This window comes from Emys orbicularis, chromosome 10 (assembly GCF_028017835.1).
Source record: "Emys orbicularis isolate rEmyOrb1 chromosome 10, rEmyOrb1.hap1, whole genome shotgun sequence".
In the NCBI taxonomy this organism is placed as follows: Eukaryota; Metazoa; Chordata; order Testudines; family Emydidae; genus Emys; species Emys orbicularis.
In genome coordinates this window covers 63,830,451-63,853,200 of record NC_088692.1, presented here as the reverse complement: position 1 = coordinate 63,853,200, position 22,750 = coordinate 63,830,451, and the positions used below count along the sequence as shown (strand labels likewise).

At 43.5% G+C, this 22,750-nt stretch overlaps 1 protein-coding gene across 4 annotated transcripts in view; it reads right to left on the bottom strand.

The window, feature by feature from the left end:
- The window catches only part of ALDH1A2 (aldehyde dehydrogenase 1 family member A2), a 70,208-nt gene that overhangs the window by 35,200 nt on the left and 12,258 nt on the right, over window positions 1-22,750 (bottom strand). For 2 of the 4 annotated variants that reach the window (XM_065412833.1, XM_065412834.1), the window contains exons 2-3: window positions 1,913-2,017; window positions 1,552-1,692 (exon numbers count right to left, since the gene is read on the bottom strand). In XM_065412833.1, coding sequence (XP_065268905.1) covers window positions 1,552-1,692; window positions 1,913-2,017 — 246 coding nt within the window. Of the gene's footprint in view, window positions 1-1,551; window positions 1,693-1,912; window positions 2,018-5,935; window positions 5,945-22,750 lie in introns of those variants that run through there. The other 2 variants (XM_065412835.1, XM_065412836.1) reach the window with 2 other exon arrangements.

Below are 22,750 nucleotides of genomic sequence, written 5' to 3'. Positions count from 1 at the left end.
TTGGATCACAGAAACCCCCTTGGGAGCTGCCACCCGATGTGCAAAGACTACCCCTGCTTCTGTTTTCCCTGCCAGCTCAGGACTCCAGCACCCTGTCTTGCTGAGCCAGACACTCCAGTCTGCTCTAACAAAGACTCAGGGTCTGAATCACTTGTCCCAAAGCTGCAAGTTTACCCAAAAACAGCTCACAGGAGTGTGCTTGTCTTTAGCACTCAGATGCCCAACTCCCAAAGGGGTCTAAACCCAAATAAATCCGTTTTACCCTGCATAAAGCTTATGCAGAGTAAACTCATAAATTGTTCGCCCTCTATAACACTGATAGAGAGATATGCACAGTTGTTTGCTCCCCCAGGTATTAATACATACTCTGAGTAAATTACTAAATAAAAAGTGATTTTATTAAATACAGACAGTAGGATTTAAGTGGTTCAAAGTAGTAACAGACAGAACAAAGTAAGTCACAAGCAAAATAAAATAAAATGCGCAAATCTATGCCTAATCAAACTGAATACAGATAATCTCACCCTCAGAGATGCTTCAGTAAGCTTTTTCTCAGACTGGACACCTTCCAGGCCTGGGCACAATTCTTTCCCCTGGTACAGCTCTTGTTCCAGCTCAGATGATAGCTAGGGGATTCTTCATGATGGCTCCTCTCCCTCTCTGTTCTCTTCCACCCCTTTATATATCTTTTGCATAAGGCGGGAACCCTTTGTCCCTCTGGGTTTCCATCCCCCCCCCCTCACTGGAAAAGCACCAGGTTAAAGATGGATTCCAGTTCAGGTGACATGATCACATGTCACTGCAAGACTTCATTACTCACTTGCCAGCACACACATATACAGGGAGACTCACAGGTAAGCAGCCATCTGCAGACAATGGGAGTCATCAAGATTCCAAACCATCATTAATGGCCCACACTTTACATAATTACAATAGGCCCTCAGAGTTATGTTTTATATTTCTAGTTTTAGATACAAGAGTGGTACATTTCTACAAATAGGATGATCACACTCAGTAGATTATGAGCTTTGTAATGATACCTTACAAGAGACCTTTTGCACTATAGTCACTTATTATCAAATTTTTTATAAAACTATCCCAGTTACATTATATTCACTTATTATCATGTTTTTATACAACCATGTAGACTGCACAACGTCACACACATGTAATCCACACACTTCCTGGGTGTGGTGTTCTGTCCCATCTAGTGGCACCAAGACCACTTAAAGAGAGAGAGTTAAATTAGTCTGCTCTACAGCCTTAGTTAACAGCCAAAGTTAGCTTTTAGATCATGCGGTAGAGGGTCATGTACTAAGCTCTAGAGGTCCCAGGTTCGATCCCGCCCACTGATGACTGGGGTCTGTCGGTGTTACACACACACACTCAGAGCCTGATCCAAAGCCCATTTGAGTCAATGGAAAACCTATTCAGACATACTGCCAATCTGACACCAATGTCACTCACATCTACACATCTATGAATTTATTTGCTCTCAGAATATAAAGCTCATACACAAAACAACTTTTGATTTCCCCCTACACCACTTACAGCTAGAATTGCTCTGTCTCTTTCAACCAAGTCCGCTAGTTTATCCAAGAGACGGCCTCTTTCCGATGCATCCATTCTCCTCCACACCGAGCCTAGAGAGAAAGCAAGGCGAGCTGCCCTCACTGCTTTGTCCGTATCAACCTGTTGAGGAGGAAGGAACAATAAAGCCCTGGGGTAAACACTGACAGAGTATTAGTTGGTATCTGAAGTTTCCGAACGGACAATATACCATAATCATACTATGGGGGCAGGAGTTAATAAAAGATTGGTCTATCATCAATGGGGATTCTGGAGTGGACTAGTAAGAGGTATAGGTTTTGGTCCAGTGTACATTTGTAACCATATCACAGGGACACTTTACCTTGTCAGCTTCCTGGATCTCACAGATCTGCTCTCCTGTTGATGGATTATACACTGGGAATACGTTCCCACTCTCAGAATTTTGCCACTCATTATTTATGAAAATCTAAAAGGGGGAAGAAGAAGAAAAGGCACTTTAAAGCTTTGAATCATTCTGTAGGTACCAGTCATTTAGCAAGTAGCATTTTACTCATATGAGAACCTCACTGAAGTCACAGTAAAGTTATCAATAAAGGTCTGCAGACTCTGGCACCAAAGTGCTGAACTCATTTCTGCTTTACAATGTTCAAAAGTTAATATGAAGGGCCTGATCCTGCTGTCACTGAAGTAAGGGGCCCTAAGACCTAGATCCTCAAAAGGTATGTAGGCTCCTCCCTTCCACTGATTTAATGGGAAGTTAGGAGCTTAAATACCAGGAAGGATCTGGGCCTAAGTGGCATGGTTGAAATTGAAATTTGAGTCACCTACAGTTCAAAAACAATTTATGTGAACAAAACCTTGAAACTACCAGGACTAAGGCAAGATGGTGGATTAGCCACTCAAATCCCCATCTCAGCAAGTAAATGTTTTGTCACTGAAATAACCCAGTCAATATTAAGTAATCGCAAACATCACAATTCTCCAAGAGACAGTCAGTTGATTATGACCAAACTGAAAAGTCGCAACACAGAATTAAATATCTGCAAAGAACAATGGAAATTACTGTTAAGTCCTGTTAGTGATGATATCATCTTAATTGTCATGGACAAATCAAATGCAGATTCTAATTCTGCCAATCAGTTGCTATTTTGGCAAAGGTTCATTACTGTGGGACTTTGTGTTGGTTGGTAACTACATAGTAGGGGTCCAAATTTCTACTGCATGACTTTGGAGAAAACAATACAAATTTTTATTAGAAAATATGAAATGCCCCCTTACAATAAGTCACTCTAGGGGGAAGTTCTGGCCTCAGTGAAGTCAATGGAAGTTTTGCGCAGGAGTTCACCCTTAGACTGGCGTGACAGGATTAAACTTCATAGCCTGTTTCCTGCAAGGCAGTTTAAATTGTGTTTATAGGGTAGACCCCTTTCTTCGGTTAAAGCACAGAAAGCCCCTTATGGGCCCTTTAATCTTGCAAGAAGCTGAGTGACCCTTTGAGTCAATGGGAGTTGAGGAGGCTCAGCATCAATTCTCACTGCACACAGGGACCAATCCTGCAAAGTGTTGAACGTCTGTCCATTTCGCCAGGCGGCCTTTGATACCATGACCGATGAGGCATATGCTGTACAGAGCCATCTTTAAGCCCTGGTCTACACTGCGGGGGGGGAAGGGGATTGATCTAAGTTAAGCAACTTCAGCTACGTGAATAACGTAGCTGAAGTCGACGTACTTAGATCGACTTACCGCGGTGTCTTCACTGCGGTGAGTCAACCGTTGCCGCTCCCCCGTTGACTCTGCTTGCACCTCTCTCGGCACTGGAGTACAGGAGTCGACGGGAGAGGGCTCAGGGGTCGATTTATCACATCTAGACTAGACGCGATAAATCGATCCCCGCTGGATCGATCGCTGCCCGCCAATCCGGCAGGTAGTGTAGACATACCCTAAATTGTAGACATCACTACTCTACTGTTTATGGTTTATATTAAGATTTTTTAATGACAACTGATTTTTCTGGTATGCTGGGTGATAACAATGTGGGTGGCCATTACACAATGGCACAAGGAGCTTCTCATCCCATATAAAGAGCCAATCAGAATTGCTTCCTTCCTCTGGCTCTGGGGCCCAGTCCACCCCAAAAGGGGATGAGGAGAGTATGGAGCCATGCTCTCCCATGTGTGCTAGCCCACGGAGCAGGAAAGGCAGGCAGATGGGAGTATGTTGCACCGCTGAAGATAGGATTTCTGCACCCCAGGTATGGCGTGAACACATATCGCAGTTTACTCGGGGTTGTATGCACCCTGTACACGCTAACCATGAGTAAGGCACTCAGGATTGGACCTTTCATTCATAACACCAGGAACGATCTATGCTACTCAGAGAATATCTGAACATTTGTTTTTATGTAGAAATCTGCAGAGTTCAAAATACGTGGATCATGATAGTTTGCTGCTGGTAGTCTGGAATGTGGCTGTCTCTGTTAGTGCTGTTCTCACCACTCAAAATACAAAAATTAAATGGTGACTTGGGCACTGACGTTGGGTGGAAGCCATAAGTTTCCACGAGTTTTCAGTGTGAACCCTTCTTCACTTGAAAACAGCCCATTTTCACTAAGAAAATCCACATCCCTCCATGAAATTCTTCATGAAACCTAGCCCATTTTCACTGGAAAAATACATGCATTTGGCAACAACTGGCCCACTTTTGAGTTCATAGCTACATGACAGGAGATGAGTTCATGACACACATTTCATACCCTTCTCGCTTCCTCACAGATCAGTTAACCCTAACTGCTGACCCTGCTCGGACAAAACTGGTACTTCCTATTTAAGTAACCTAAACATCATAGACTTGTCTAGACAAAAGTCATATGTTGACTTTGTCACCCCATTGATTGCTGTTACTGCCATTGCAGGAGTCTGCGCTCTGACTTCTATACCTGGGAATCAAGTGAAGTGAATCAAACATGCCTCTGAAGCTGTGCTCTGGACATCCACCCACAGAACATGGTTAAGAGAGATGGCCCTGACTTCCCTGACAACTGATGTGCCTGGATGATGGAGCCGCACAAACAGCTAAAGGAAAATTTAGAGAAAAATCTGGTGTGACAAACAGGGCCGGCTCCAGGCACCAGCTTACCAAGCAGGTGCTTGGGGCGGCCACTCCGGAGAGGGGCGGCACGTCCAGCTATTCGGCGGCAATTCGGCGGATGGTCCCTCAATCCCGCTCGGAGCGAAGGACCTCCCGCCGAATTGCCGCCGCAAATCGCGATCGCGGCTTTTTTTTTTTTGTGTGTGTGCCGCTTGGGGCGGCAAAAATCCTGGAGCTGGCCCTGGTGACAAACCCATCGCCTTATTTATCATGGGATGGCTCTGTAGGCAAGAGGCAGACTGTTATACTTTGCAACTTCCAGTTCCTCTGCTTCATCAGCCAGGGAGTTGATTTAGATCTCATGGTCACATTTTGCCATGGCCTGGAAAATGCCTTTCTGCCATTTATGTTCTCAAACATTTCCCTGCTTATATGCCTCTGCCTTTTTCACTGATATATCAAAGTCCTCTTCAGAAAGTCCAGGTTTCTTGCATGACTATCTGAAACCAATCGTTCCAGCCATGGCATGTGACATAGCATTATGTATACCCAGGGCTGGCTCTAGGCACCAGCAAACCAAGCATGTGCTTGGGGTGGCACATTTTCAGGGGCGGCATTCCAGCCATCTTTTTTTTTTTTTTGCTTCCGGTGGCAAAAGTCTAGAGCCAGCCCTGGCAGCAGCAGCGCGTTGTGCGCGGGGGGCACCCTGGGGCTTACCCCGACCCTGCCAGTGCCGGACCAGCTGGAGGTGAGGGGGGAGCGGGCGGAGTCAGTACTGGTGGGGGGGAGCCCAGGGCTGGGGCGGCAAGGGGTGCAGGTGGGGGGGAGGAGCCCAGCATTGGGGCGGCAGGGGGTGCAGGTGGGGGGGGGGAAGAGAGAGCCCAGGGCTGGGGCGGCAGGGGCTGCGGGTGGAGGAGGCACTGGTGGAGGGGGGGTTGAGAGCCCAGGGCTGGGGTGGGGGGCAGCCAAAAATTTTTTTGCTTGGGGCAGCAAAAGACCTAGAGCCAGCCCTGTGTATACCACTTTAGACAATCACCCCTTTGTCCTAGAGCAGTAGTTCTCAAACTTTTGTACTGGTGACTCCTTTCACATAGCAACCCCCCTTATAAATTAAAAATACTTTTTTATATATTTAACACTATTATAAATGCTGGAGGCAAAGCGGGGTTTGGGGTGGAGGTTGACAGCTCGCGATCCCCCATGTAATAACCTTGTGATCCCCTGAGGGGTCCCGACCCCCAGTTTGAGAACCCCTGTCCTAGAGAATATGAAGTTTACATATGTGATCCTCAACTGCCTGTGTGTATTTCAGGGCTTCAACAGGATCCTCAGATAGACACTGACATTGACTGTTGGTGGACATCTGGCTTGTGAGGAGTTGGAAAATGCAGTGAGACCTGAGGGACAGCTAGTCTTGATCTGAATTTGCTGGTGCTTCTGCACCATCAAAGGCCTCATAAGATCTCACTATGGATCAATTTCTGATGAGGATGTGGTCAGTTTCCTTCATGGCACATCCATTGTTTGAAATCCAGGTACTGCGATGGTTGTTAAGGTGCCTAAACCAGGAACCCATACAAGACAAGCCCTTTGCAGCACACATCAAAAGCTGGGTGGTGGTGTCATGATTTGGGGAACCTTAACCAAAGCTGTCACAGTTTCATACCGAGTTTGATCACAGCCAGTCACGGCACTGAAATCTCCAAGAACTAGCAGTATATCATATGGCGGAGTTGACTGGATTTTTGCTACTCGCTGGTGATACAGTGCAGCCTTGGCACAGAGCCATCATGTGACTGGCTGGCAGCCATAAACAGCCTTCTAACATCCCCATCACAAAACCAGACAGCTCTCCCTGCTCATCAACGGATGAGGTCCTAGACAGATGGAAAACACATTACAAAAATGTGCTGAACCACACACATGCTGATGACGATCCAGAGCTATGTGACCTGGCACACCACATAGTTGCAGAGCCAGAGATGCACACTGATCCTTCATCATCCAAGGAAGTATGAAAGGTCATCCAAAAGTTACAGAATGGACATGCTGCTGGACCTGATGGCATTCCACCCTGGCTACTCAAAGATGCCTTGGAACCAGTGAGCATTGCCCTGCATCAGCTGTTCTTATCAGCATCAGCAGAATGGAAAGATGGCATCATAGTGTCCCTGTACAAGGGCAAAGGATCTCACACCGAATGTAGCAACTGCGGGCCAATCTCATTATCATAAGTCCCTGGAAAGGTCTTCACTCGCATTCAGACTGGCAGGATGCAGCTGCGCCTTAACAGACACTGTTGTCCACGCAATCAGATTTCACCGTTGGGTGGTCCACAATGGATGATGACTTTACCTTCTGGCTGAGCTGCATTTCTGTTTCATGTGGCATTTATCAATATCAACGTGGTTTTTGATTCAGACGGCAGATCAGCATTTTGGCTCACACTGAAAAGAATTGGTGTTCCAGATGTTTTGCTAAATCTGGTGCATGATCTTCACATCAGTACCAGTGTAAGAGTGCGCATTTGTTCCCAGCTTTCACGGTTTCTACCCAACCTCAGCTGCATGGTAGGGATGCATTCTCACCCTGGCACTAGTCTGTCAAACTATCAAGTGGATATTAGCACTTGCCGCTCCACATGTTGAAATCAAGATTGGTCAAGAAGTGTTCACTCACCAAGACTATGTCAGTGATGGTGACGTACTTGTGAAGAAGCCAGAGAATTTCAACCCCCAGTCTCCAAGACATTGCCTGCACTGTGGAGGCATCTCATGGCAGAAGGCCAAGGTCCAGAACCTCGGATCTGGGCCAACAGAACCCTTGGTGCAGGTGGGGTTGAGTGTTGACTAATTTATCTACCTAGACTGCCAGCAGAGTCAAACAGTCACACCAAACTGGACTTTCTTCAACAATTAGGTCTCGCTGTCTCCTGCATGAAGTCCATGTCTAACTTATGGCTGCAAAAATATCTTTGCCCTGAGACAAAGTTCAGGATCTCTCAAACCTGTGTACTATCTGTATTGCTATATGGGTCAGAAACCTGGACCCACTTACAGGCAGACCTGGAGCATCTAGAGGCATTCCATATGCACTGTCATCATCAAATTCTGAGGATAAAGTGGTTTGAATTTTTGCAAAATGTCATAATCTTGCAGAGATCTGAACTTCCTTCAACGGCTCATTATATTCCAAAGAGGTGTTGCATGCTTTTTGGCCATGTTACCAGGAAAACACCCCAGCACACTATGCTCTCAAACTCTTCAACAATGTGCAAAGTTTTGTGCACCCTGACCCTGCCTGGCACTGCCTGCAAGGACACCCCAGAGATTTGTGGATTTGCAGGGTTGAGCCAGATCTGGGCACTTCCATACACGATTCCTAGTGTACACCATCCATTGTGGTCACTCTAGCTGGCACAATGCTCCTCAGTTGACTGCATGTTTGATGATGTTATGTATCACACAATTCCATGGGGGGTTGAATTTTGGTGAAACTCATGTGATAACAAATTGATCCATAATTCTATTTTTCACTGTGCAAAGAACATATAAAAGTAGAACTATTGCTGAGCAGGCTTCTACTAGAGAGACCAGGATCTAAAAGTCTGCACACATGGCTTGGAGCCAGGAACTCCTCCATTCCAATAATGGCTTTCACAATGTCTGCCACTGTGGCCTTGAGCATGTCACTTTGCCTTCTGTCTCAATTTCCCTGTCTGTAATGCAAGGCTAGTAACACTTGCCTGCCTCTTAGGGTTAACAAGGGTTAACTAGACAATGTTATAACTTACTTGGACCTTGAAAAAAGCACCAGCCTTAGAGGTCTTTGTAACATTGAATCATTGACTAGTGAGAAAGATCATATAAGGCTGCAGTCTGTCTGCTGGGAAGTGAGGGAGTGAAGAGATGAGGCAAAACCAGATACAAGGAAATTCTTAAAGAGAAAGGAAAGACAAAAGGATAATCTTAGAAAAATAAACAGGAGAATTATAAATTATTGCTATTTTAGAAAACTCACTCAGGAACCTACAGAGGAGGCATTGTCATACAGAAATAAATAAAGGCCTATAAACCCAGAGAGAAATGTGAAGGACAATGTAGTGGGTCTGATTTTTTTTTAAAGTCGAGGGTGAGACTTGGACCTGGAGAGAGAGCAAGAGAGAGAGAGAGAGACACACACACACACACACACACGTTAATTGTGCACACCAATGGGCAATTGCAAGAGCAAGATGGATCTTTACGTACATGGATTTGCTGGATCTCAGCTTTCTGGGTTTTTTTGGACTGGGCCACTGGAAGGTAACTGATTCTGAATGACTTGATGTGAAAATATTGTAGAGATTATGTATGTGTGTTCTGTATTCACAGTGGCCCATAGCAGAGAGGGATTGAGCCCCAACTGGTCCCTTCCCTGCACCCACCATTGAGCCCATCTGGGGACACGTCCCCTAACCAAGACCCACCCTGCCCCTTTTCCTTTTCCCAGACATGTGGGCTAGTGGAAGGCCAGCCCTATGAGCGAAGGAGACCCCACCCCCAATAGGAGCTCTGTAGGCAGTGTCAGTAGCAGGGCAGAGGGGCAAGGCACTTTCAGAACCCCTGGACTCTGGACATCCTTTCCTCACTGCTAATTCGCTGCTAGCTGCAACCTCCTCCAACTGCTTTCCTTCACATTACCTTTGCCTTCAGCCTCACTCTCTTTGCCCTGCTCCTCTCTATCCCACTGCAGTGCCTCCTCACCTTTCCTTTCTTCCTTCTGCTCCCCTACTTCTAAAAAAATTCATCCCCTCCAGCTTCACCTTCACAGTATAAATAAGCTTGGGCCTAACATGGCATTTGCCAGATATCATTTTGTTTGGATGTTGCATCCACCCTTGGTCTGACATGGGTATTGACTGTAAGCTCTTTAGATGAAGGACTGTGTTGTCCTATTGGTTTGTACAACACCTAAAAAATGGGGCCTTGCTCCCAACTGGAGCTAACCCATGCTAACCCAACAGAAATAATAAAAACTCATCATCTGTAGTAACACCATGTGCTAGATTCATCTGGCATGTTATTGTCACTTCTTAGCGTATATTTTAAACCAGAGTTGATATTACAAACAAAGAGCTGACTATGACCTGTGTAGAACAAGGATTTTGCTGGCAGCTTTTCCACTGACTGTAATAGACTTTACATTAGGCTCGTGGTGGGGGGAGGGGAGGGAAGGCTCTCCAGAAGCAGATGGCCAGGGAGGTGGCAAGGATGTTTGTCCAAGGTTGCAGAGTCACAGAGACATGAAGCTTCTTTCTTAATTTTTCTCTGTCTTGAAAGAATAAAACATTTGGACTGAATAAAAGAAGTTGAGATGGAGAAGTTGAGAAGGAGAACAGGGGGCGGAAACAGCAGTTTGGTTTTCTTCCCGGATGAAATTGCTCTGGTTTTGTAAAGAGCTTAAAAAATGCCACAATATGTTCTGCTGGGACCAACTGCTATCATCAAGTTCACCAGTATATAGGACATGTATTGTACATATTGTTAAAATGCATTTCAAAGCAGGGACTGGATGTAGCAACACGGAAGTCACAAAACTAACTGGACCTACATGATGTAATATTTTTATTCAATACCCCAATTATCCCCATAGTGTTTAAAAAGCAGAACCAGCAAAGATTTTTAGATAGGACATGGGAAAGATCTATTTGGCATAACGTTGAGGTAGAAGGCAAAAGAAATTGCTACTGTTAATGGTTAATGTTAGTTTCTTCCTGTTCCACTTTCTATAAACAAGGTAATGCCTATACAAGCTCATTACTGTAAACTGAGCACATTTAAATTGGCAGTAAAATCAGAGTATTTACTCTAGTGCACATATAAAGTACCTCGTCCAATGTTTTGGAACAGTTTCAAGTCTTGAAATCCAGCAGCTGGCGGCTTTACAAGCAAAACGTTACACTTAAATAACTCACTTTTGAAAGTTTTAGGTGTTCTGTGTCAGGTAGTACCATTCAGCAGACATTCATACCACCAAGACTCAGATTCTTTTGCAATAAATTTGCATTCACTGGAGCTTTTATAACTCTTCCAGCACTACTGACTCCAATGGCTGTTGATTAAATGTATATATCCTGTACATTTAATCTGACTTTCATTATGGCCACTTCGTAAAAATGCCATGGAATGGACAAGTGATGACACATTGCAAGAACAAGGAATCCCTGCAAAGCCTCAAATTGGGTTTTTTTTTCTTCCTTATTTATAGTGACCATTGTAGTGCCTCGCTCTAAATCAGGGAAAATATTTGACAGCAAATGTTCCTATCTATGGATTATATATAACCCATCCTAAACACCAGATGAAAAAAGGGATAACCCTAGGAAAAGAAGGGCTTGCTTCCATGTAAATCATGCTACAAATTGGACAACACCCAGCGAGCTCATTGTTCAACCTCAATTGTGAAGGCTATTCACATTTACTATTCCCCTGGAATCAATGTTAATTAAGGCTGAGTGAGGCCATAAATCAGCCCTTGGTTTTTACAACTTAATTCAGCATTAAGCATATATATTTAAATAAAAGGTAACTGATTAACCACTTGAGTTTTCCAGGAGTTGCTGAAGTAATTTGTTTTTGTTTGAATCCTAGTGTTCACTTCTGTGGTTTGCAATAGGGAAAAGAATAAGCATACAGTATGTCATATATTAGCTATGTGGCACTGTGAGTAGTTAAGTAATCTAGCCCACTGGGTGCTGTCAATGAAACTGTGCCAAACGAGGGGGAAAACAGTGGAGAGGTTTTGGAAGCAATGCAGTGAGCATTAAGTTTGCCACCTACCCTCATTTAAGTGAGTACTTCAGCCATTTCAGACCAGTAAGAGAGAACAGAAACTCTCCCGTTTTATTTGTGTTCCTTGTAAAATAGCCCATGAATCTATCCAGTACAATGAACTGACCAATCATAAACTCATCTAGACAACAAATATGACACCCCTCTTAGGTGACCAAAGCTGATTTTGATTGGCCTACAATGCTACAAATTGTCTAAATGAGGAAATCATGCCAGCCTTTTGCTCACTAGCAAAGCATCAGTGCTGATGCCATAATGTAACAGGTGGGGGAGGTTGTTCTTCACTGTTCAAAGTGCCATCTATTCACACGGGGCATCAACAAGAGGGCCCTCTTGCCCAGCTCTTGTGACGGGCCCATGACACTTTCCCAAAAGAGTAGGGACATTCCTGCTGTCATCAGAAATGAAGAGAGGGGAAGAAAAAATGGGGGGATTTTACTGGAGCCCCAAGCTCAGGTCCCCCCCAGAAAACATCTGTAACATCTTAGTAGAATGAAATGGGAGAGCGTGGGTTCCCATATTTCTCTTGCCAGGCCAGGGTTTCATGGTTAATATTCTCACTCTCTCTCTCTCATGCACAAACACACCCGCACGCACTGATAGTTTCTAATCCAGAACTTTGAATGCCTAATGGTTGCTCCATTTTTTGCCTGGGGATTCACTTCATTAGTAGGGCCAAAGTCTGCCCTTGGTTAATCATGTACAAATCCCGTTGACTTCACTGGGCATTGTAACCAAAGAAAGCATTGGCCCATTGCTTAGGACACATGTTCCAAACATGATGGGATACCTAGAAAAATGAAACCTGTGGTATCATCCTGAATATTATAGAAAACAAGCAATGGACTTCTCAGTGTCACCCAGAGATACTGCAGACATATAATCTCAGTCCTGTTTTTTATTTTGGATCATGCATTATGGTATATATGGCCTGAGTTTTAAAGCTACTGGGCACTGGCATCAGTAGGATTTGTGGATGTTCATCATTTCTGAAAGATCAGGGTAGTAGTAGCTGTTTTAGCCTAATGCAAAGCAGTCTAAGCTTCATGAAGAAACCATTATAATAGCCCAGTTAATTAGTAGTCTGTCCCAGTTGAGGCTTGGTAATTATTAGTAACAATGTTCACCTCAAAACATAGCTGTAATTCATTTCTAGAACATGATCGGTTAGCAAAGTTATGTTTACAAACTCCTATTAAGTGACACCCTCCACACCCACATACCCACAAATATGCCACAGAGCTAATATCTTCTGTGCTGCTCTTAATGGAAAGAAATTTGTTTTTGTTGAATTACAAATTCCTTCTGATGTTTACCCTGGGGCGAACTCTGGCTTTGGGAAGCGGAACTGATTTTTAAATCCACCAGGGATTCCTGCATGTTCATTGCCTCTCATGTTTACTGTCTTCTCTAAAAATATGCAGGAACAATAGCATTGGAGTTGTTTTAATTCAGCAGAGCAATCAACACAGGTGGCAACAATGTAACTTTTCATTTCCTTTTTTTAAAACGTTCTCAGATGATGTGCTAGTGAAATGATGATTTACATTCCTAATTCGATATTGCTTAGTGATGATGTCATCAGATTTTTTCTATAAGATCCCCAGGTGCACAAGTAAGAACCTCCGCCAGTGGACAGACAGTGGCCTAGCTTTCAGCTCCTTTGAGATAGAATTATTTTCCCATGGATTTAATAAACAATGTTTTTGTACTTTTGCTGATCCAAAAATGTTTTTTTGGTACAGGAAGAGGATTTTAACATCCAAATAATAATGGCTTCCCACAGGAGATATGGTTCTGGATGAATGCAGGAATGAATGGGAATTTCCTAACTCAATTGATTTAGTAGCTGGTTATAGTTTCGTTCTATCAAAGTGATCCCTTTTTCATATGTGGCTTTTTTCCTTGGAGAGCCTTCAACGCCAAGGCTACAAGAGAGGGGGAGGGGGCATCAGATGCCAAAGTACTTTATGAAGGAATCACAGCTGTTTGGCCCCCAGCATCTTCTCATAGCTGGAGGAATTAAGAAATACATAATAGGACTTTTTGGGGGACGTGGGGGAGGGACAATTTTAGAGGCATGCAAAAAATCCAGAATCATTCCCTTGGTAAATGTTTCATAACATCACAGATACTGGGCACCTGTACCTCAGTCTGGTCAGGAAATTTCATATCCTTTCCCATCTCAGCAACTTAATTTCCTCTCCTTTGGACACATTTCAGGAGTCCTAACAGTTAGTCATTGGGAAGGGAATGAACTAGACGGGATTGCCAATCAGAGGTGCAGCTTGTTTATTTTCTCAGGCTTTGTTTTCCTTCACTTTTATGGCTGCCTTGACACAACAAGCCTCCAGCATTCTAGACAGTGTGTGTCACAGGGCATTTCTGTGATTGCCTGGGAATCGACAGGTGGCTACAGAATCTGGGAAAATCCATATTTTATAAACTCGCGTCATGACGGCAAAATGCAAACTTGGCATGTTGGTGGAGAACTTGGTGATTGGTCACCAAACTAAATATAAATAAAATTAGGGGTAGTGCAGTGAATGAACAGAGTACACAGTGCTTTGCAGTGGCCACTAAACAAATTATGTGGGCTATGCACTTTTAAGCAATGTGGAGTTCTGTTTATAAAGCCAGTAGCATGACGTGGTCCAATGTTTGGGCTATGTCAGTGATGGGACCACTTTTCAAACTGTATCAATAGATGGATATGAGAATCACAGCTAGAGGCAGGATTTACAGATTAATGGTATAAATTGCCAGTGGCTATTCTGTTGTTCACTAAAGCTATGCTGAGGGGAAAGTGTGGCTCCCACTGAAGTTGTCCAGCATTTGTTTTCATCATAAGGTGTCTTTCAAATGGGGACTGTTTGTAATCATTTTAATTAGAGTGACAATGAACTGTGAACAAGATTTAAACTCTGGCAAGCAAGTCAGGACTGCCAATGAACTGCTGTTCCATCATGAGGGGACCAATCCCATTTGCACTGAAATAAATAGAAAAACTCCAACTGACTTCAAAGGGAGCAGGAGCAGGCCCGTAGGTGATGAAAAGGTAGCTACGCAAGCAGCCAGTAGGAGATGTTTGTATTGGGAGGTTCCATTGCTTTATTGGAGACTGAAACCAGCCAGAGAGACTGTGAGCCCCACACACATGTTGATTTTCCTTCTTTGGCTGCCTGTCTGTTGACTTTTATTCAGCTCTGCCTGACCTCACAAATAAGAAGAGATTTCTAAAGGAAGAAGAGTGTTCTTTTTTTACCAGGTGGGATTTTTCCCAGCTCTAATTTGGATATAGAGCCAGGAACAAGTTGTCATAGCCTTTAAAGAAACACTGCCATAGAATGGGGTTTTCATTCATTAACTCAAATTTAGGTTTTATTAAAAAACACAAGATACAAAATATCTAAAATCCAAAATGTATTGATTGGGAAATTTAAAACATTTACAGCTAGGGGCTAAACTATAAGACTCAGAAAGGGGAATTGCCGAGAAACTGACACAGTGAAAGTGACACCGACCAGCCCCGTTTCATTGTCACTACTGGCTGAAATGCAAAACACTTGAGGTAAAAACTAAACTAATTTTTTAAATTTCTCTTCTGAATAATCTAAAGTGTTGTGTACAACAGATAAGATCTTTATGAAATATACTGGGACAATTTAATCCCACTGTACCCTCCATTAGCTTTGTTAGACTGGGAAAGGATTTGGCCCATTATTTTGGTTTTAACATTATTCTTTAGGTCATATTTTGAAGAAAAGAATTTAGTTTCCTACTGACAAAGACAGTTCCCCCGCCCCCACCATGTAAGAGTGATTCCATCTTAATCTGGTTCAAGTCTCAGAGATTTTATTTTAATTACATGCAAGTGGGACATTAAACTATACACAACTGATGGGACAAACAGCTTCTCTCTATATAGTGATCCAAACCATCAAAAAAAGCCTCATATTGCAGCCTTTATTCAGCCAATAAGTCCCAGATAAAGTCAGTGGGTGAAGTTCTGGCCCCACTGAAGTCAATGAAGGCAAAACTCTCCTTGACTTCAGTAGGGTCAAGATTTCTCCCAATGAGACCATGAGCAAGGACAAGGACTGGGCCCAGGGAAAGCCTTTCAGAGTCAGACAAGATGAGTCTTGCACCAAGCTCTGCAGGCTAGTAAATTCATGATCAAGTCATTCCATCTCTGAACCAAATCCCCAGCCCCAATAAGGTGCTTTGCACCATAATGGTGACACAAATAAGTCTTTAAGTTGGTCTAGGTGACCAGCTGGGGATCCCTCTGGTGTAGGGGGCACATTAAGGGCAGGAAGCGTGTGGCCAGACTCATGATCTTTGGTGCCGCAATGGCCACAATGGCACCACTAACTTATGCTGAGAGCTGAACTGCCCCCAGCAGTTCCATGGATTGGGATGGATTGAAATGGAGTAGAGTCACCTTTACCACCCCTTTGAGGCCTATCCCAAGTGCAGTGTGTCTGGATAGCTCAGATTGGGGCCTATAGCTTTTCTGGATATAATCCTCAAACAACAAGGGCTTGATCCAAAATCCATTGAAGTCAATGACGGTCTTTCCATTCACTGCATTGGGGTCTGGATCAGGATATAAGTTTTTAAAATAGTAAAAGTACATCAATATCTTGAGAACAGGGTTTCAGGCCAGATCCTGCTCTTACCTATACCAGTGTAAATCAGGAGTCACTCCATTGCAATGTCAATTGAGTTAAAATGGTACAGTCGGAAGTGGCTGTGGCTTGAGGAGAAGTTCTGTGGGAAATTCAACTCCTGAGTAGTAGCGGGAGACACTGATGGGGTTTGACAACCTCCTGTCAATCGATTGTGCAAGTGGAATTTAACATGATTTTTCTTCTCCCTATGAAACAAAATCCTTGCACCAAATGTTTGATCTGCCTATCTCCCTGGCTTAATTAGTCTTCTGTCTTTCTGAGAGTTGAGTCTGCTCTTTTGCAAATGGCAACACATCAGACAAGGGGAGACCTGTCGTGTTTATTTTCTAAGCCATAGGGGACACCTATTTGAAAAAACATCCAGCTTATCTAAATGTTTTTGTTTATATGATTTTGAATTAGGAGGTTTGGGTAATTAGTTGAGGAGATTAGGTATGTCTTAACAACGTGCAGTAGTAGCAAGCTTACTTAACTTGTTTCCTTCACAAGTATTTCCTGCATAAAACCTAGTCTGCCAAACAGCGATTATACCCTTTTCTATTCGAGTTTCTCACTGTGGCACATGCTGATGAAGCAGCCGTTATTTTAATTCAGTCATACTAAAGGGATTAATTTTGCTTATGGTTCCTCCAGAAAATTACTCTACGGGGGGAAAATATATCAACGTGCATTGTTTGTTACACTGTCCTTGTAACAGATCAGAAACATCTTATTCATTTTGGCTGTATTATTACAACCTATAAACACAATTTTACATGCAGCACTGGAAGTAATTGCTTTTCTCAAAGTAATTTGCACCTTTTCATTTAATGAAGAATTTATCTGCTGATAGTAGCACAATACAGGGACAATTACACTTGCCCTAGTCCAGCTAATATTTCATGTAATCCTAACAAAACTTTCAGTCACGCTTTCAGTAGTGGGGCTCTCTCTTTAACTTCTGGTGAAACTCTCCACTGTCTTAATCTGCCCTTCATCAGAAAGGGTTTTGTTGGAAACTAGGATTCCTGAAACATTTATTATGCACTGGATCTGCCATTTAGAGAAAAGAAAAGCCATTCGTGAACAAGTAACTGCAAATTTGGTTACATGTGAGGGGAAAAAATTATGTTTAGGTCACACGGTCCATCTGGTTGATTGCATTTACTGAGACCTAAAAATTAAACAATGAGAGATTTCTAAAAATTGATTGTCGGGCTTTGGTGGGAGGGAGGAGGTATTTGTTTTGAAAATCAATTATTGAGCTGTCACTGCACTTTAATGAAGTTGTGGCAATTAAGAAACCGATTCTGGAAACCCTTCCTCTCACCAGTATCCTTACACAAGGACTGCCATTTTAGACAGTGGGCATAAGGACTATTCAGATAAGGGATTTTTTTAGAAATGAATCTAAAATTGAACAGCATGTTTTTCCTAAATCATGCATAGGTGCTTGTGTGCTGTGCTTGTTATTGTGCATCTCAGCACTGATTTGATAGCTAAATAATAATACAGAACAGAATTATGTGTTCTTTTTTGCATGGGAGAATGATTTTAATATTTAAATGAAGACAGCAACATTAGTCTTCAAAATTGTTTGTAATTAACTATTTGCTATTTCACATGTTCATTACCAAAGTGCAGGGTGTTGCTTACAAATTAGGCCACATTTTAGCTACTCTACTTAAGTATTTACTCCTGCTACTCTTGAACATTACAGACAACTCTGCCCTCAGAAAAATGTCATGGAAGAGTTCAGTTTGACTTGAAAGTCCCATATGAGAAAATCACTTTATAACCACATATGAGAAATTGCTGGAATGTCAACTTCATTTGCAGTGGCCCCATATGGCCTGATCACTCTCCCTGGCATGATAAATCACTGGCAGGATCCTTACCTTAGCACGTTTGATCTCAGCTCAGCAAGACTTGGTTTTGATGTGAAGAACTCCAGATCTGTTAGGTCAGAGACAAATAGCAGAGCCACTGACCTGCAAAGTGCTAAGTCTATATTAGACCCAAGTGAACAGTCATAGCTTCTGGAAAATTTGCCCCCACTAGTATCCCACTAACCTACTTAATGTTTGCAAATATTTCTGTTAGAGCATTTTGAATGTATTTGCTAAATGATACCAATGAAACTTCCTTTTATTGTAGGTCCTGCAGCGCAAAAATTACCTAAAAGTGAAAAACCAGACAGTCCGAAAAGCGTTTAGGAATATAACCTTGGATTAACTGTTCTAATTGTCAGCACTTCAGGGATATATAAAATCAAGCTGAATATTTATCAGCCTGATTGGATTTCTGTGGAACATCTACACATTTTAAAGTTTACACTAACCCTGTTCTACCCAAAATGCATTCACTGATATATCTAGTAATCATGATATTCACTAATAGACCTCTACCCTGATATAACGCGACCCGATATAACACGAATTCGGATATAACGCGGTAAAGCAGTGCTCCCGGGGGGAGGGAGGGGCGGGGCTGCGCACTCCGGCGGATCAAAGCACGTTTGATATAATGCGGATTCACCTATAACACGGTAAGATTTTTTGGCTCCCGAGGACAGCGTTATATCGGGGTAGAGGTGTACATCTAATAAGATACATGCAGGTGATTATTTGACTTCCCATACTGGTTATAACTGAAGACCCCAAGCCACAAAGTCTGGATCTAAATCTGAACTTTCCCAAAGATCTGGAGGCCCTTATTCCTGGGGCTCAGTTCTGGGTCTGGTACCATTCATTATTATACTGGTTAAATTGTCACTTATCTCTAGAATACTATGCAGGAATATTAGTCTTCCTGAAAAGGGGACGTTATTAATGGGCTTCAGAAAGAGAATAGCTTGGCATCATCAGCATTAAGTTACCTCACATTATGTACCACTTACACTGTAAGGAATACCACCCATGACATCCTTGGTGAAAGCCTTTAAAACAAGTTGTTGTGTTTGGTAGATGCAGGTGTGAAGTAATTCCCAAAAGACTAATTTGGAAACTCTTTCATCAATTGCTCTTCAATAAGATATAGAGCACATCATCTCTCCTCTTCTCCAAAATGACAATGGAATCTCTTTGCTCAGAGGCACAGATGAACAGGGGCTTTTCTTTCCAACAAAGGAGCTCGGGGAATTTTGATTTGTTTATTTTAAACATGGTCTCTCTCGAAGGAAATAAAACTTTAGTTAGAGTCTCTTGCCTCAGAGTTCAATTTTGATTTCTCCTTCAGTTGTTTCAGTCAATTAGCCACTGAGTCCACAAATAGAAAATTGGAACAGTCCATTTGACTTACTTTCTATTATCCATAAGGCTGATTGGGGAAGGCTGGGATTAAGCTGTCAAAAGTATCCCACTGTGTTTGGATATCTGACAGATTTACACCCCAAGGTACACTGTGGTGCTAAGACGAAAATTGGATGTGAAGAGTTCTTGCAGGAGTTGATTACAGTGCTGAGCAAATAAAACACTTAGGTGTATAACAAAATAATGCCAATATTAAATGGTGTTTAACACTAGTCTTTTTATAATTGTGAGCTATTCATTATGGCCTGCATGAAAAATGAGCTCTTTTACTTACCTCTAAATAGAAGCAGACCAATAATTTTAGGTGTGTAAATTAAAAACATAAGCCTCACCTTTTACCAAACAAACAGCTTTTACAATATGGACTAAGACAAAACTAAAACCCCACAACCCAGAGATTTCCCTAAATGACCAGAGTGGGTTATAAGTCTTGTAAGTACAACGCCTTCCCTACACACACATGTTCATTTATCTAAGCCTGAGAATTTTTCCATTTGCTTTCAAATCACTGTTTCTCTTCCTCTTTCCAAACGACTCCCCTTTTACTCTGCTGGAACCCCTTGTAATGATACCAGAATGTGGGCAGAGCTCATTAGTCTCCCTGCTGTTTACAAGACAGGATTTATGCTCAATGTAGTGAACACAGTGACACTTGATCACTAAATGGCTAGAACCACCATCAAGGCTTTAATCTGAGAAATTTTTCACCCAGACAGTGCAAATACCTATCAGCATGTAGAAGCATGAAGAGCCATATTAATTACAGCTAGCACATGTAGCCCAATAACTAACCTTCTCTAAAGAGCACACCAATAAATACCCATTTGCGAAGGTTAATTTAATACAACCCTTGGCTGTTATCTGGTATAGGATATGTCGCCAATTCAATCCATTAAGTAATAACTGAACTCTCAGAGGGCCTAGTTGAAGTCAAATGTTGTTATTCCAGGTTCACTGCTTTTAGTCTCCCTACAGACCATTTAGGCAAACAGATGGAAGAGCTGACTACAAAGGCTCTCAGTCACAGAGAGCCACTTTGTGAAAACAGGTAACTGATTTCCTGGTCAGAAGCCTTTATCAAGTACTCTGCGTGTGTGCGCGCCCACACTCGTATTTAGAGAGACGAACCCAAAAAAGAAAAGCAAGTTGTTCTTGCTCCATGTGTAACCGGAGGGAAAGTCAGGCTGCCATAAAAACAGCTTTCTTTCAAAATGAGTCGATTAAAAAAAGCTGTGAGAGATACAGAAACTATCATAGACTGGTCTAAAAAAAATATCAGGGACTAGATGGAGCTATGTCGATTTACACCAGCTGAGGATCTGGCCCCAAAAGCTCTATGCAGCCTGGCCCACCTGGGTAGATGAGGGTGGGTGACGCTGAGCTGTTCCAGTTGCTGGATGTCTCTGTCTGTGGGGTTGGGGTACTTTTCATATTAAATATCAGGGGGGAGGGATAGCTCAGTGGTTTGAGCATTGGCCTGCTAAACCCAGGGTTGTGAGTTCAATCCTTGAGGGGGCCACTTAGGGATCTGGGGCAAAATCAGTACTTGGTCCTGCTAGTGAAGGCAGGGGGCCGGACTTGATGACCTTTCAAGGTCCCTTCCAGTTCTAGAAGATAGGATAGGCCTCCTTGCCCCCCTTTAAAAAATAAAAAGGAGGACCTTATTAAAATCTTTGGAGGACCTGAATAGTGATGTCACAAGTGGGAATGACCTTAGATGCAGGTCTTCTTCTCCACACCCTGCCACCAGAAAGAATTCTGATACTCCTAGAAAAATAAAAGGGTGGGTAGCATTTCAGGGTACAGCCTCATGTGACCTTATTATTCAGATCTCCCATCAAAATCTGAACCTAATATCTCTAATGAACAGTAGCAGCAAAACCCCCAAACACTGAGTCCATTTTTGTGCTACAAAAAGAAGCAGTAAAGAGCAGAAAGCAAATGTAAGATTGCATGTGTGTGAGTGTGTGTGTGTGTGTGCACGCACAATATATAATCAGGGGTGAAAGTAGAAATAGGGACTTACTGGTACGGGGCTGGGTTGGGGCCGGCTCTGGCCCCCGGAAGGGGCGGGCCTCGGGCGGAAGGGGCGGGGATGGGGGGGTCAGAGCCAGCCTCGGCCCACCCTGTACCGGTAAGTGCCCTCCCCCTCCCCCGCCGGGGTAGCAACGGCAGCCGGGGGCTCCGGCAGCAGTTTAAATGGCCCAGGGCTCGGCCGCCGCTACCGCCCCAGGCCCTTTAAACCGCTGCCGGAGCCCCCGGCTGCTGCTGCTACCCCAGGGCTCCGGCAGCGGGGCTCCGGGGGCTATATAAAGGGTCCAGAACTCCCCTGCTTCTACCACCCCAGCCCTTTAAATAGCCCCCGGAGCCCTGGGGTAGCGGCGGTGAGGCTCCGGCAGCTATTTAAAGGGCCCAGGGCAGTAGAGGCAGCGGGAGCCCCGGCCTTTTAAATAACCCCCGGAGCCCCGCTGCCGCTACCCCAGGGCTTCGGCAGCAGGGCTCTGGCGGCAATTTAAAGGGCCTGGGGCTCCAGCTGCTGCTGGGAGCCCCAGGCCCTTTAAATTGCTGCCTGGGGAAGCTGGGCTGCCCTGGTACGGCACACTGGCTCTTGCTGGTACACCATACCGGGGCGTACCGGCTTACTTCCACCTCTGTATATAATACACTAACTTCAACCTTCTGAGCATTTGAGGAAGCAGTCCAATTCCAAATGTGCATTGTCTTGTCCAGGGCTCTCAGCCTGTTAATTTGTCTCCGGTGTTATGACTGTCTCTGAGGTCTTTGAGTAGCAGCCGTGTTAGTCTGTATCCGCAAAAAGAACAGGAGTACTTGTGGCACCTTAGAGACTAACAAATTTATTTGAGCATAAGCTTTCATGGGCTACAGCCCACTTCATAGGATGCATAGAATGGAACATATAGTGAGGAGATATATATACATACAGAGAACATGAAAAGGTGGGAGTTGCCCAACCAACTTTTCATGTTCTCTGTATGTATATATATCTCCACACTATATGTTCCATTCTATGCATCCGATGAAGTGGGCTGTAGCCCACGAAAGCTTATGCTCAAATAAATCTGTTAGTCTCTAAGGTGCCACAAGTACTCCTGTTCTTTTTTCTGAGGTCTCTGATACTCATGCATCTCTGCAGAGGGAGTAATTTAGAGAACTCGCCACTTGGACTATTTAAAATATGCCATTTCTCTATTCAAAGACCAGGAAAGCACATGGTCTAATTGATGCAGTGAGGGATGGGGAAGTCAGGAGATCTGGATTCGAATCCTGACTCTAA